Source organism: Rana temporaria, chromosome 2 (genome assembly GCF_905171775.1).
Source record: "Rana temporaria chromosome 2, aRanTem1.1, whole genome shotgun sequence".
NCBI lineage: Eukaryota > Metazoa > Chordata > Amphibia > Anura > Ranidae > Rana > Rana temporaria.
Window position 1 is genome coordinate 229,954,731 of NC_053490.1, and position 16,462 is coordinate 229,971,192.

At 43.3% G+C, this 16,462-nt stretch overlaps 1 protein-coding gene across 6 annotated transcripts in view; it reads right to left on the reverse strand.

Moving 5' to 3' along the window:
* Nucleotides 1-10,168: 10,168 nt before the first annotated feature.
* Nucleotides 10,169-16,462, reverse strand: part of GPM6B (glycoprotein M6B) — a 166,199-nt gene continuing 159,905 nt past the window's right edge. For 4 of the 6 annotated variants that reach the window (XM_040336537.1, XM_040336541.1, XM_040336536.1 and 1 more), the window contains one exon: nt 10,169-11,564. In XM_040336537.1, coding sequence (XP_040192471.1) covers nt 11,415-11,564 — 150 coding nt within the window. In that variant the 3' untranslated portion in view covers nt 10,169-11,414. Of the gene's footprint in view, nt 11,565-12,431; nt 13,406-16,462 lie in introns of those variants that run through there. The other 2 variants (XM_040336539.1, XM_040336542.1) reach the window with 1 other exon arrangement.

The following is a 16,462-nucleotide window of genomic DNA, read 5'->3' on the forward strand; positions in this document are numbered from 1 at the left end:
CTCAAATATTGTTCACAAATCTGTTAGTGAGCACTTCTCCTTTGCCGAGATAATCCATCCACCTCACAGGTGTGGCATATCAAGATGCTGATTAGATAGCATGCTTATTGAACAGGTTGCCCACAATAAAAGGCCACTCTAAAATGTGTAGTTTTGCTGTATTGGGGAGGGAGGGGGTTCCGAATACCAGTCAGTATCTGGTGTGACCACCATTTGCCTAACTCAGTGCAGCACATCTCCTTCACATAGCGTTGGTCAGGTTGTTGATTGTGGCCTGTCGAATGTTGGTCCATTCCTCTTCAATGGCTGTGCAAAGTTGCTGGATATTGGCAGGAACTGGAACACACCGACGTATATACTGATCCAGAGAGTCCTAAAACATGTTAAATGGGTGATATGTCTGGTGAGTATGCTGGAAATGCAAGAACTGGGATTCAGCTTCCAGGAATTGTGTACAGATCCTTGCAACATGGGGCCATGCATTATCATGCTGCAACATGAGATGATGGTCGTGGATGAATGGCACAACAATGGATCTCAGTATCTTGTCAGGGTATCTATGTTCCAGCAAAATGCCATCAATAAAAGGCTCCTGGGTTTCGTTGTCCATAGCATATGCCTGCCCATACCTTAACCCCACTGCCACCACAGGGCCACTCGATCCACAATGTTGACATCAACAAACCGCTCACCCACACAATGTCATACACGCTATCTGGCCTGTACAGTGAAAACCAGGATTCCCCCTGTGAAGTTCATCCTCGCCAAAGTGGCAGACGCCATCGAATGTGAGCATTTGCCCACACAAGTCGGTTGCGATGACGAACTGCAGTCAGGTAGAGATCCCGATGACGACGACAAGCATGCAGATGAGCTTCCCTGAGATGGTTTCTGACAGTTTGTGCAGAAATGTTTTGGTCATGCAAACCGATTGTTGAAGCAGCTGTCTGGGTGGCTGATCTCAGATGATCTTGAAAGGTGAAAATGCCAGATGTGGAGGTCCTGGGCTGGTGTGGTTACACGTGGTCTGCAGTTGTGAGGCTGGTTGGATGTACTGCCAAATTCTCTGAAAAGCCATTGGAGATGGCTTATGGCAGAGAAATGAACATTAAATTCAAGGGCAACAGCTCTGGTGGACAGTCCTGCAGTCAGCGTGCCAATTGCACGCTCCCCCAAAACTTGCGACATCTGTGGAATTGTGCCGTGTCAAAGAACCACATTTTAGAGTGCCCTTTTATTGTGGCCAGCCTAAGGCACACCCATGCAAATAATCATGCTGTCTAATTAGCATCTTGATATGCCACACCTGTGAGGTGAATAGAATATTTTGGCAAAGGAGAAGCGCCAACACAGATTTCAGAGAAATAGGCCTTTTGCGTACAAAAAATTTTGCTATATACACAGTACTTACAAGTTTACATACCCTGGCATAATTTGTGCTTTCTTGGCAATTTTTCAGAGAATTTTAATAACGCAAAAACGTTTCTTGCACGCATGGAAGCCATTTATTATCAATCATCTGTGTTTACTCTTTTTAAATCATTTACACAACGTAGATACCGAAATGACCCTGATAAAAAGTTTACATACCCCAGTTCTCAAGACCATGTATTGCCCCCTTTAACTTCTATGAGAGCTTGAAGTCTTTTGTAGTATTTATGGATGAGTCTCTTTATCTTCTCAGATGGTAAAGCTGCCCTTTCGTCTTGGCAAAAAGCCTCCAGTTCCTGTAAATTCTTGGGCTGTCTTGCATGAACTGCACACGTTGGAGATCTCCCCAGAGTGGCTCAATGATATTGAGGTCAGGAGATGGCCACTACCAGAACCTTCACTTTATTCTGCTGTATCCAATGACAGGTCGACTTGGCCTTGTGTTTTGGATCATTGTCATGTTGGAATGTCCAAGTACGTCCCATGCGCATTTTCCTGGCTGATGAATGCAAATGTTCCTCCAGTATTTTTTTATAACATACTGCATTCATATGGCCATGAATTTTGACCAAATTTCCTGTGTCTTTGTGGCTCACACATCCCCAAAACATCAGGGACCCCCCTCAGTGTTTCACAGTAAGAATGGTGTACCTTTCATCATAGGCCTTGTTTGCTCCTCTCCAAATGAAGCATTTATGTTTGTGGCCAAAAAGCTAAATTTTGGTATCATCACTTCAAATAACTTTGTGCCAGAAGGTTTGAGGCTTGTCTCTGTGCTGTTTGGTGTATTAAAAGCAGGATACTTTGTGGCATTTATGTAGTAATGGCTTTCTTCTGCCGACTCAACCATGCATCCCATCTTTCTTCTAGCGAATCCTTATTGTGCATCTTGAAACAGCCACACCACGTTTTCAGAGAGTCCTGTATTTCACCTGAAGTTATTTGTGGGTTTTTCTTTGCATCCCAAACAATTTTCCTTGCAGTTGTGGCTGTTGGTAAAACCGTAGTTTGGTTTCAACAGAACCCCTCATTTTCCACTTCTTGATTAGAGTTTGAACACAGCCGATTGGAATTCTCAATTCCTTGGATATCTTTTTATATCCCATTCCTGTTTTATACAGTTCAACATTTTCCCGCAGATCCTTTGACAATTCTTTTGCATTCCCCATCCTTGACTCAGAATCCAGAAACGTCAATGCAGCACTGGATGAAAGATGCAAGAATCTGGCAGGAGTTCAAAAACTCATTGATTTTTTTTTACACACATACACACACACACACACACACACACACACACACACCAATTACAAGCAAACAGATCACATGCGAGAATGGTTACCTTTAGGCTGGGTTCACACTAGTGCGATGCAGGAACCCTGTGAATCCACTGCGGGTTCCTCCATCGCACTAGACTTGCATGGCAGTTCACACTGCCATATGCGAACTGCTGGGGAGTGTCAATACAATGTTAATGACACCCCCATTTCAGCATGCATATCACACTGCGAACCGTCAGTTCGGACATGAATCAGATCGCATAGGTGTGAACACCCATGCGATCCGATTCTGGTGCGGACTAAAAAAAAGGGTCCTGTCGAGTTTAGTCCAAATGTGATTTCAGCCATACTATCTGGCTGAAATCGCATGGACATGGCATGTGATTTGCTGTGCGAATCACATGCAATCTCACCCAGCGCACCAATGTGAACAGGCTCTTAATAGCCATGCAAACCCTTTTGTGTGCTTGTAATCAGGCCAAAATTACCAGGATATGTAAACTTTTGATTAGGGTCATTTGGGTAGCTTCTGTTGTAATTAGAATTTAAAAAAAATAAACACAGTTGATTGATAATAAATGGCTTCAGCCGAAACACTAACCATAAGTAAAAGAAAAGTTTGTGTGTTATAATTCATATTCTTTGAAAAATGGCCAAGAAATCATAAATTCTGCCAGGGTATGTAAACTTGCAAGCACAACTGTGTGTAATAAATGTATATATTATATACACACACACACACTATCAGTTTTCTCTTAGTATCTCTGCAAAATCCCTTCACTGGCTGTACAGTAAATCTACTGCAGTGGTCTACTGTTGTTTCTCCACCCCCAGATCGCCAAGTCCCATGTGCAGCTGAGAATTATGTGATCGCTAAAAAAAAAAAGTTCACACACACACACATTCATTTTGCCTTTAGTTTCTGTTTTGAACTGAAAGGGTTCACATATACTTATAAGACATTTTTCAAAATTACATTGATCTTTAAACCGAGTAGCCCCTCGTTGGCCACCATGCAAACCAAGACAGCAACTTAGTTTTATTCATTCCAACTTTCACACAAGTTTTCATTTAGTACGATAGCAAAATAATTAACAAAAACTGTCAACAGGGTCCTTTTTTTCCAGCTCGGTTTTCCCAGCATCGCCCACCACTACCCTGAAATCTAAATTTTCTGTCAGTGAAGATCAGTCACAAATCCAAACCCTCATCCAGCACAAAGCTTGTTAAAGCAAGTTTGGGCAGTGTGCATATACTTAATTAGCCATGTATTCATATACGCATCCAAGTAGTCATCTACATGTGGGTATGCTTCCATATGTAGATGACTACATGGCTGTGTCCTTCAATAAGCTACTAAAGAAAAAGAATTTCCAGTAAATACAAAAAAGAGATTTTTAATACAGCTTACCTGTAAAATCTTTTTCTTGGAGTACATCACGGGACACAGAGCGGCATTCATTACTATATGGGTTATATGGAGTACCTTCAGGTGTAGACACTGGCAATCTCAAACAGGAAATGCCCCTCCCTATATAACCCCCTCCCATAGGAGGAGTACCTCAGTTTTGTAGCAAGCAGTATGCCTCCCAAAATGGTCCTCAAAAAAGAGGGGTGGGAGCTCTGTGTCCCGTGATGTACTCCAAGAAAAAGATTTTACAGGTAAGCTGTATTAAAAATCTCTTTTTCTTTATCGTACATCACGGGACACAGAGCGGCATTCATTACTATATGGGATGTCCCAAAGCAATGCTTACAATGAGGGGAGGGAGAACATCTCCAAGACAAAAGGATTTAATTTAGAGATATACTCAAATCATAATAAATCCAACTTAGTTGAGAAAAATAATTTTAAATTTTAAATTTAACTCAAAAAAGAGGAGCCCCCGGAATCCGAGGGTCTCAAACTGCAGCCTGCAGCACTGCCTGCCCGAAGGCAGTATCAGTATTCCTTCTTACGTCCAACTTGTAGAATTTTGTAAACGTGTGGACAGAAGACCAGGTTGCCGCCTTGCAAACTTGAGCCATAGAGATCTGGTGGTGTGCTGCCCAGGAGGCGCCCATGGCTCTAGTAGAATGAGCCTTTAATGATACTGGAGGAGGCAACCCTTTCAAGCCGTAGGCCTGAGTGATTAATTGCTTAATCCACCTAGAAATGGTGGACTTTGCAGCTGCCTGCCCCTTCTTGGGCCCATCCGGTAGAATGAACAGCACATCTGTTTTCCGGATCTTCTTTGTAGCTTTAAGATAGGCCTTCATGGCCCTGACAATATCCAAGGTATGCAGCAACCCTTCCTTTCTGGAAGTAGGTTTAGGGAAGAAGGATGGTAATACCAAATCCTGGTTCAAATGAAAACTGGATATGACCTTCGGTAGGAAGGATGAGGGCGGAGAACGACCCTGTCCTTATGAAAAACAAGATATGGTTCCTTACAGGATAAGGCCGCTAGCTCCGAAACTCTTCTTGCGGAAACTATGGCAACCAAAAATACTAACTTCCTTGTCAGTAGAACCAAAGGAATTTCAGCCAACGGCTCAAACGGTTGTTTCTGTAAACTTGACAGAACAAGATTTAAATCCCACGGACAAAGCGGGGATTTAACTGGAGGTCTAATACGTAAGACCCCTTGAAGGAAGGTCTTAACCAGCGAGTGGGTGGCCAGCGGCCGCTGAAACCACACTGACAGAGCAGAAATCTGTCCTTTGATTGTGCTTAATGCCAATCCTTTATCCACTCCTAGCTGGAGAAAACTTAATACTCTATCGATGGTAAATTTGCGAGAAAGCCATCGCTTGGACTCGCACCAGCCTACATAGGCCTTCCAGACCCTGTAATAAATCACCCTAGAGACCGGTTTCCTGGCTCTGATTAGGGTAGAGACTACTTTCTGAGACAGACCTCTACCCCTGAGAATCAGGGATTCAGCTTCCAGGCCGTCAAATTTAGATGCCGTAAGGCAGGGTGGAGGATCGGACCTTGCGATAGCAGGTCTGGCCGTAGAGGAAGAGTCCAAGGGTCTCCCACTACCATCTTTAGGATGAGTGAGTACCATGCCCTTCTGGGCCATGCTGGAGCTACCAGGATGACTGGTATGTGTTCCACCCGGATCCTGCGCAGCAGGCGGGGTAGTAACTGGAGCGGGGGAAACGCATAAAGAAGTTTGAACTGATGCCAAGGGCAAACCAACGCATCGGTTCCGCAGGCCATCGGATCCCTTGAGCGGGATATGAACCTGTCTAGTTTCTTGTTGAGTCTCGATGCCATGATATCCACGTCCGGCACTCCCCATCTTTGGCAGAGTGCTTGAAAGACTTGTGGATGCAGAGACCATTCCCCCGGCCATAGAGTCTGGCGGCTTAAGAAGTCCGCCTGAAAGTTGTCCACTCCTGGAATGAATATTGCCGATATGCAGGGCACATGCACCTCTGCCCATAGGAGAATCAAGCTCACCTCTCTCTGAGCGGCTTGACTCCTGGTTCCCCCTTGGTGATTTATGTATGCCACGGCCGTGGCATTGTCTGATTGAATTCTCACCGGGAACCCCTGCAATTTTGACGTCCAAGCCCTGAGGGCTAGTCGAGCAGCTCTGAGCTCCAAGATGTTGATGGGCAACTGCTTCTCTGGCTTTGCCCAAGTACCTTGGCGAGTGCAACCATCCAAAATTGCTCCCCAGCCCGTCAGGCTGGCATCTGTGGTCACTATCTTCCAAGCCACTGGGCTGAAAGACTTCCCCTTCAGTAGATTCTGAGGGTCTAACCACCAACACAGACTTTGTCGGACTCTTGATGAGAGCGGCAACGGGATATCCAAGGCCTGTGGCCTTCTGCTCCATGCTGACAGGATGGCTGCCTGTAGGATGCGAGTGCTTAGAACCAGTAGGATTAATTCCTTGATGGCTTTTACCTTCCTCAGAGGTAGGAACACTCCTTGTTGTTCTGTGTCTAATCTCATGCCGAGATATTCCAACTGCCTTGTGGGCTGGAAAGCTGACTTTTCTCGATTTAGGACCCAGCCGAACCTCTCAAGGTATTGGACCGTGAGGGCCACTGCTCGCTCCAAGCCGGGAGACGAGTGGTCTATGACTAGGAGGTCGTCCAGGTATGCTAGGATCGTGACCCCTTGGATCCTTAGCTTGGCTAGGATCGGAGCTAGGACCTTCGTGAACACCCGGGGGGCCGTAGCCAACCCGAAGGGAAGCGCCACGAATTGGAAGTGACGCGAAGCCACCATGAAGCGTAGATATCTTTGATGTGGCTGATAAATTGGAACATGAAGGTAGGCATCCTTTATGTCTATGGACGCCATGAAGTCGTCCTTCTGGAGTGTGGCAGCTGCTGACCGCACGGATTCCATCCGAAATGAGCGGATCTTTAGATATGCATTTACCATCTTTAGGTCCAAAATTGGCCTGACATCTCCATTGGATTTTGGGATGATGAATAGGTTGGAGTAGAAACCCAGCCCCTGTTCCAGGACTGGTACCTCTACTATTACTTCCTGGGAAAGTAGATGATCTAATGCCGATCTTAATGCGGCTCCCTTTTCCGGATCGTTTGGAATCCTCGACTTCTGGAAATGAGGAGGAGGAAACCTTAGGAAATCTAATTTGTAGCCTGTGGCCACGGAAGACCGTACCCACTCGTCGGGAATGCTGGCTTCCCAAATCTCTGAAAAGAGTCGCAGCCTTCCCCCCACCTTCGTGGGTGGGGGCGCCCCTTCATAAGGTTGGCTTGGGGGCTGGTTTTGCTGGTTTGCGAAACCACTGCCTTTTGCCTCTAACAGCCTGTCCTTGTGATTTGCTGTTGAAGCCGAAGTTTGCTTTTGCAGGAGGCCGTCGATACTGCTTGGCATTAGAGGGCCCCTGCCCAGGGGAATACTGTCGTTTAAACGCAGGCCCCTGAACCTTCTTCTTAGTTGGCAAGAGAGTACTCTTGCCGTTTGAAATGGTCTGAATGTATTTATCTAGGTCTTCTCCGAAGAGTCGTCCTCCATGGAAGGGGAACCCTACCAGGAGCTTCTTGCATGGGGGCTCAGCCTCCCAGCTTTTTAACCATAAGAGTCTTCTCATATGGATAAGGGATAACGATAAACGTGACGCTTGCTGGATAGAATCCTTGATTGCGTCTACCGTAAAACATATGGCCTTAGGGACATCCGAAAATTCTTCTGCCTGCTGGGCAGGAATAAGTTTAAGCATCTGCTTAAATTGATCCGATAATGCTTGAGCGACCCCAATCGCAGCCACAGCTGGCTGTACTACTGCCCCTGCAGTAGTGAAGGAGTTCTTAAGTAGTGCTTCCAAGCGCTTATCAACTGGATCCTTGAACACCTGTATGTTTTCTACAGGGCATGTTAACGATTTGTTAACACATGAGATGGCTGCGTCCACTGCAGGAGTAGCCCATCTTTTGGAAAATTTTTCTTCCATAGGATATAGGACAGAGAACTTCTTAGGTGGTAAGAAGATCTTATCTGGCTTGTTCCAATCTTGGAACAAAACTCCCTCTAATAGAGGATGGATCGGAAACACAGCATTGCTTTGAGGCGCCCTCAGTGAGCCCAAAGCTGAAACCGTCGATACCTGGAGATCTGGTACTGGCAAGTTGAATGCCCTATGGACCAAGTCCGACAATCCTTGAATCCACCAGCTCTCCCTCAGGGAGACTGCCCCAGACTCCTCTGTATCCGGATCCTCGATCCCTGAACCTACTTGGTCCTTGTCCAAGAGGTCGTCCAATTCCCCTGAGGAAAGGACCTCCTCTTCTGAGGGTCCGCGCTCGGGCGACGGAGATCTATTCCGCTTACTGCCCCGCATAGCTGCGGCTATCATTTTACCCATGCTTTTCTGCATCTCTTTTAAAGAGGTGAGTAATACCTCCTCCGTGACCATCTTAGGGTTGGACTGACCCGCGTCAGCTCCAGCCCCAGATCCCGATGGCCCCAAGGCTCCCTGTGGGGAAAGCAGCGGCATAGCTTTGTCCGAGACCTCAGACTCTCTGGGGGAATCCCCACCTCTTGTACCCTTGTTTTTTGATGCCATGGTACAATACCGAGGTACACCTGCTACTTATTGGTACCTGGGACTTATAAATAGTTAAATGCCCAAACACCTGTTTGGGGGATAAAAAAATGCTTCCTCTCCCCTAGATGACACTTTTTTTTTTTTTTTTTTTCAAAAAAAAATCTTTTTTTTTTTTTTTTTTTTTCAAATCTAGGAAAGAAAAAACATTCTGTCCCCCTGAGTAGTATTGCAAGAAAAACTTTGAGATGGAAAAGAAACAGCCTATTCCTAGGCTTGAAAACAGTCTTTCTGAAGACTGCAATATTCTTTCTGGCCACTGTGTGTCCTCGGCGCCCCGTGCTTGCCGTTCTGGTCTTTCCTCCTCAGTTCCAAAGTATTGAATGAGCTATATGGAACAAACAAGGAAGGGCCGCCCCTTCCTTAAGCCACTGACCCGCCCTTCCCCCCCAGCAATCTCAAACAGGAAATGCCCCTCCCGACAGGGGGGGGGTGGGGTTGGGAGGAAGGGACCTCTCTGCTCCAGCAAACTGCAGCCTGCAGCCTGGAACCATGAGGAGGTCAGCGTTTTGCCTGCTTTGCAGGCCGTGAGGAGGAAGACTGAATGGAGCATCGCCTGGAGGCTTGCAGGTAAGCACAGCTCTCTGACACACACATATACTTTTATATCACACAGGCCCCACTCAATGCTTTTCCAACACTACAAGGGAGGTCACATCTTATGGGGAATAATACATATAGAGCCATCCTATCTTTATGATATGTGACTAGTTTGCCAGATGCAGTGCATAACTTTAGGCATGTCCCCTGTGACCCCCCAGAAAAAACCTGCTAAGAACCAAGTTCCGCAAGTTTTCCCCTCACTTACCTGCTCCATGCCGCAGGACTTTGCCAAGCAAGAGGCCCAATCTTCCCCCATCTCGGTGGGGATGTCTAGACCTTCAGGCCCTGGGTTCCTATGAAGGATCCACTGTCCTGGGCCCATATAGCACTCTGGCAACAGAAACATTAGGCACCCAAAGGTTTCTAAGTTCTGGGCCCAGGGTCAGCTCTCTAAAAAGAAAAGCATTATGGGCTATACCCCAAGGGTTTGGGGTCCGGTTACTGACCACTTTAGCGCTGAGGCTTTTTTGGACAGAACCGGTTAGCTCACCTAATCCCAAGGATGTGGAGGCAAGCTAAACCATGACTAACACCTAAGACACTGGCGGAAAAACTGAGGTACTCCTCCTATGGGAGGGGGTTATATAGGGAGGGGCATTTCCTGTTTGAGATTGCCAGTGTCTACACCTGAAGGTACTCCATATAACCCATATAGTAATGAATGCCGCTCTGTGTCCCGTGATGTACGATAAAGAAAATCCTATTTTATTCATTAAACACAGTGGATATAGATATTTATATAAGAAATTATCTTAAATCATCACAAAAACCACTAGATTTATCTACAAATATTTATTTTAACACTTGGATATAACTACAGGAAGCCCTTGGCACCGATAGAAAATATTGATTCACGGTTAGGTTACAAAAATTTATACATAGCAAAAGGTAATGCCTTTTTACATAAAAATAGAACACTAAACAGGAGATCAAAGAAAAACTTCCATCAACTACACGGAATAGAAAAAAAAATTAAGACATCGCCTTCATTATCCATACATTAGGACACTGGGCTAAAACAATCACCTGCATTGCAGTAGAAATAATTACAAGTTTTCCATGCATTGGCTTTAACGAAAAGCTAAGCTATTATGTTACATTTTTTTTCTAAATACCATAAAAGTCATTTGTAACTTGTCAAAAAAAATCCTTTCAGGATTGTAACCAAACAAAATACCCGAACACTGTCTGTTCACATTTTAGTCATTGGGTAGACTGGGCATTGTTTTTTTCTAAGTACCGTCTACAATTCACATTTTTTTTTTATTTTTTTTTTTAGGAAGTGCAATTGTCAAAAATAAATCACAATTTACCACAGAAGTATGAAGGACCTACAGCAACAATGTAATACTATATCTTCAATGCACCACTTTTTTTTTGTTTTTCATTAGTTTAGACGAACACTATTGAAAGATCATATTTATAGACTGCTAGAAGGGAAACTGAAATGAACGTGGTTTTCTCTCGATGCAGAGGAGATCACGGTCATGTGTACAAACCTCCGCTCACAAACTCCAAGCCAATTCCTTTCTTGATGCTCTAGTCTAGTGGATCTGAATACTTCACAGCTCTAGGCACAAATGTATATGTGCACATATATACACACGCACAACGCTGGGATCATGGTTTCATTCCAAAGTAACACTACTTTATACTGGGATTCCTTCATAAATTAGACTTGCTGAAAATAATTATGGTAGAAGCACGTACTTGGTATGATATCCAAGTATCCAACCCAGACGCCGAGTCGTCCCCTCCCCCCTTCCCCGATTCGGAATGGCGTATTCCAAAAGAGAAAAAGGAAGCACCAATGCATTCAAAGGGCTTCCTTTCAAAATGCCTGAGATTTAAATATGTGAGGGAAAAAATGTAAACATTTTTTTACTCACTGTAATTTGTTTAAACGGTACAGCTTCATGTCCAAAACCATGTTATGTTTTTTTTTCCTTTATTTTTTTAATTGTACACGTCTGCATTAATTGATTAGTCACAAAGGCTACCGCTTTCTCATGCTGTTAATGTTTTATGTGTAAGAATTGAGCTGTTCTTTGGATCTCGACTGGATATCTTGAAGTTCTTGTTCTTCTTTAGCTTTAATTTCTTGGTAGGCCTGCATTTTGCTTGCATCCTTTAAGTAGGCCCAATTAGAAGCCAGAACCATGAGGAAGTGGATCTGCAAGAGAAGGGTGAGCACGATGGCTAGTAAACGTGTCAAGAGGCAAAGCAAGCAGGTTGTTAGAGTCCTATAAGCAGCAGTAGTTTAATAAAAAGCAAATGAACTTATGTTTTTATTAACTCTTTAGTGAAAATTAACAAACACATCCATTCATGCACTTATTAGACTATGGTGATTAAAGTTAAAGCTGAATTCTGGGATAAGCAAATATTGTTTAAACACAAAATATGTGTATTCTTACTTAAATGTTGGTGCACATGTTATTTCATCCAGATCTGTGCAGTAATCCTGCATTAAGCCATGACTCAAGACTGCCCAAGGAGAGACAGCCATATTCCCCAGAGGGTCTGGTCTGAAATCCGCTCCCTTGTAGTGGGGTGGGCATGCTTGTCCTTCCCACAGCTCAGCTTTTTGCAGCACAGTGATGTCACTGCTATTTTGACAAATTCATAAGTGGGTTTGCAAAAGTCTAGAAATTCAATGAATATTTTTGTGCCCAGAGTTCGGCTTTAAATAAAGAAACTAAGGAAGTGAATTAGTAGAATAACTCAAACAAGTCTATAAATGTGTTTGCAAGGTGGTTAAAGCAACAGAAATTAAATTAATTGCCAAATATGTTTTGCATGATGGTTAAAACAAACCACCCCCCCACCCCCACCCTAGAATAAAAACAAAAATAAATGAAACCAAATTGCTTTTTATTTTTCTTTTTTTTTTTTACTCTGTGTAGAACATTTATATATAAGAAACAATATTGTATCATAGAAACACAAGTGAGAAAAAAAATAAAAAATTCAGGACATACTAAAATAGAAAACACATGGTCTGTTAAATAGAAATTGTCTTCATATATTACACAAACTGTGGAGGTAACGGTTTTATAAACAGAAGCATGCAGTCCACAAATTAGTGTTTATTGCCATTTTATTCAACTACAAAAATAGGTTATAAAAAAAAAAAGGGAATCCATTGCTAGTGCTCTTATTCTTCTTTCAAACTTCCATGTCAATAAAGAAACTTGTATCCAGTGATAATTGTGTCACGCAATACACTTCCTTTGTTCTACTATTATCTGTCACACCTTACATCACCTCCTTCTTTCTTGCTTATATAGCCAACAGGGCCTCCAGTACTTGCAGATCAAACTGGCCTTGAATCTAGTGGCCAAAGGCCTATAAGCCTTTTATGGTTTTGTGTTTTCTTTGCTGAGATCTGGCTTATAAATGAATGATCAGTACCTAACTTTTAACCTGTACATTTGTGTCTTATCTTGCAAAATAAAAAAAAGGCTCAGGTTTTCAATATATGGGGCATGTAAGTGCAAATTAGGTATTTGTTACGGATTAGTAGGAAATGGTAGAAAATGCCTATGTAGCTGGTGTATGTATATATGCATGGCCGTAAGGATACATGATCCACCCTGATCCTCTGACATGTATTACTATATTGCAGTCAAGTAAAGCTGACTAGATGGAAGGCACATGTGACAGAGGTCATTACAATACGCCAAACTGAGTGTGCTTTTGTTAAAGTAACAGATTTTAGCCAGACCTCGTCCACTGTTGTGTTTACATACAATACTTTTATTATTGTTATTATTATTATAATTAATATCTATGACTCTATTAAGCAAGACTATTTACAAAAATAAAAAATGTAATTGAAAAATTTGAAATGCTAGACTGAGGTTTTTAGTCCAGGGTGTCAGTGGTAGTTTAAGCTACAACAATACAGTCTTTCTATTGCTGGGACTAAGGTTAGAATTTAGTGCAGCAATCCTCCCGACTCTTAAACTTCAAAACGGCATAGTTATATGTAGTTGCCATCATGTAGATCAGCTGGTGGAAGAGAACAAAATAAAAAGGAGTGTAAGAGACGGCACATTAATGCCTCATGCAGCCTTGGACATAACTCAGCTACAGGCTCATTGTGCATGGGATATCACAGTAGCTAGAATCAACCATCGGTGTCATTTAAGAGACCTCTCATCTACAATGCACATTCATTAATATGTGTGAACAGGATAGTAACTAGAACTGGTGTGTATAAATGCAAGGATTGTATTGGTCATCAGTTATAATTTAAATCAATATGTATATGCCCTTATGCATATGTTTTTCCTTTGGATTACCATAATATTGGAAATCCTGAGCAAAATGCCGACACTGCATTCATCCAGCCAGCGAGGGAGCAATTCTAGAACCTGGTATTTCAGCATCCTGTTTTAGCTCTAGTGATGCGTCGGTAGTGACAGGATCAATAATGTGATGTGGCACTAAGAGCAATGTGTACAGCAAACTTTTACACAGTATTGCGGTGTCAAATTTGTGGCTCTGCTCCAGGTTGATCGTGTGCTCCATAAAAAAAAAAAAAGCAAGGATTGCTTAAGGTTCCACTGGGATTTTTCTCAAGGATCATTCAATATCTGAAAAGATGGGCCACACCAAACCACTGTCACTTTTTTTTTTTTTAACCACTTGAGATCCGCGCTATAGACGAAATACGTCCGCAGCGCGGCTCTCAAGTGCCAAGTGGCCGTTTAAACACGGCCTTTTATATGCATTACCCGCGCGCGCCACTGGGTGGCGCGCGGCGGGTAAAAACTGTCCCGACGCATCGCCGAAGACCCGATGCGTGTACCTGGCGGCCGCGATGTCCGCCGGGTACACGCGATCGTCGGTGACACGGCAGGTGACAGCAGGGACGTGGAGCTCTGTGTGTAAACACAGAGCTCCACGTCCTGTCAGGGAGAGAGGAGACCGATCTGTGTCTCTTGTACATAGAGACACAGCATCGGTCACCTCCCCCAGTCACCCCCCTCCCCCCACACAGTTATAACACACCCAGGCTACACAGTTAACCCCTTCCTCACCCCCTAGTGTTAACCCCTTCACTGCCAGTCACATTTATACAGTAATTCGTGCATTTTTATAGCACTGATCGCTGTATAAATGTGAATGGCGCCAAATTTGTGTCAAAAGTGTCCGATACGTCCGCCGCAATATCCCAGTCCCAATAAAAATCGCAGATCGCCGCCATTACTAGTAAAAAAAAAAAAAAAAAAAAAAAATCATAATTCTGTTCCCCATTTTGTAGGCGCTATAACTTTTGCGCAAACCAGTCGCTTATTGCGATTTATTTATTTTTTTTACAAAAATACGTCGAAAAATACGTATCGGCCTTAACTGAGAAAAAAAATAGTTTTTTTTAAAAAAAATTGGGATATTTATTATAGCAACAAGTAAAAAAAATATATATTTTTTTAAAATTGTTGCTCTTTTTTTGTTTATAGCGCAAAAAATAAAAACCGCAGAGGTGATCAAATACCACCAAAAGAAAGCTCTATTTGTGGGGAAAAAAGGACGCCAATTTTGTTTGGGAGCCACGTTGCACGACCGCGCAATTGTCAGTTAAAGCGACGCAGTGCCGGACGCTGAGATTTCGCCTGGGAACGAAGGGGGTTTATGTGCCCAGTAAGCAAGTGGTTAAGTAAGCTTTTCTGCTGAACATCCGACCTGACAAAACCTCCTCTGTTGATGCATTTCACCCTGATCAAGAGCCTAGTTGTAAGTAAATTTCAAGCAGCTTTGTTGACCGATGTAAAGCACCCTTCAGCTTCACTTTAGGCTCTGTTGGTACTAGTGTGGCCCGTGTTTGCTTGACCACAGCAGCCCATTTAGTCTTGTGCATAAAATGCACAAAAAAAGGTGCAGGCACCTTTTTAAAAATGCGACCATGCGGTGCAATCATGATGTGGGCCGAGATACGTGGGGGCGCCATTCAAAATGATTTGCATTAATTCCCACAAACAGAATGCACACAGTGTGAACCGAGCCTTAGGGATGTTAAGACTGGAGTGCTGGCAGTCACCTTAGACAAGCTACCAGCAGTTTTAAACAACTTTTAAGCAGTGCTAAAACATACTAGTAGCTGGTTTACAGCAACAGCTTGTTTCCATTACGATGCATTTTTAAAACTCCCTAACTGGAGCCAAAAGGAGTTTTAATGGCTTCAAGGTGGCTGAAATTTTTGCATATGCTTTGTAAAAATCATGCTGTACATATTGTATTTATAAAAGCTGAAGTCCATTTGTACAAGATCTAAGTGGAGTGGTGTGGACGGGGGAGGAGGGAAGTGGAGGTTTTATGACTTCAGCTACATTTTAAATTAAAGTGGAACTTTACCCAAAACAACTTGATCAGAAATAATGTTCTTTAGCAAGGAACATACATTCCACATTATTATTTATGCTACCAACATTAATGTGTGCTGTATATTGCCTCCAGTATTGCTCCTGTTACTTCTTGCTGGAGACTGCCATTTTGGTGAAGCCCAGAGTAGCAATAAAATCTTTAGGCTGTCAGCAGATTGGCCTCTAGTGGCCCCGATTTTTGGCACAGCGCCTACAAATAGCAAAACTGAGCATCTACAGAGTAGGGTGAGTGCATTACTGGATTTAGATAGTATAGACCAGGGGTCTCAAACTGGCAGCTATCCAGCTGTTGCAAAACTAAGAGTCCCATGAGGCATTGCAAGGCTGACAGTTACAAGCAGGACTCCCACAGGCAGAGGCAAGATGGGACTTGTAGTTTCGCTGGAGGCCCGCCAGTTTGAGACCCTTGGTATAGACACTTTAATGTTTTTTTTTGTTTTTTACATTGCTATACCTGCAAGAGTGGCCAGCCTGAAGTGATCTAGCAGCACTTTTCTGACTAAAGTTCCACTTTAAGAATATATACCTAGAAGTTGTAGATTACTAGCTCAAGCTACAGCCTTTAGGGCCGCATGGCAGTACATTTGTGATGCTGGCTATAGTTTCAGGTTGATTGTAGACATTCTATAAATGTTCTATGGTGTCATGTTATTGCAGTGCATTTAAAGCAGTGATGGTGAAC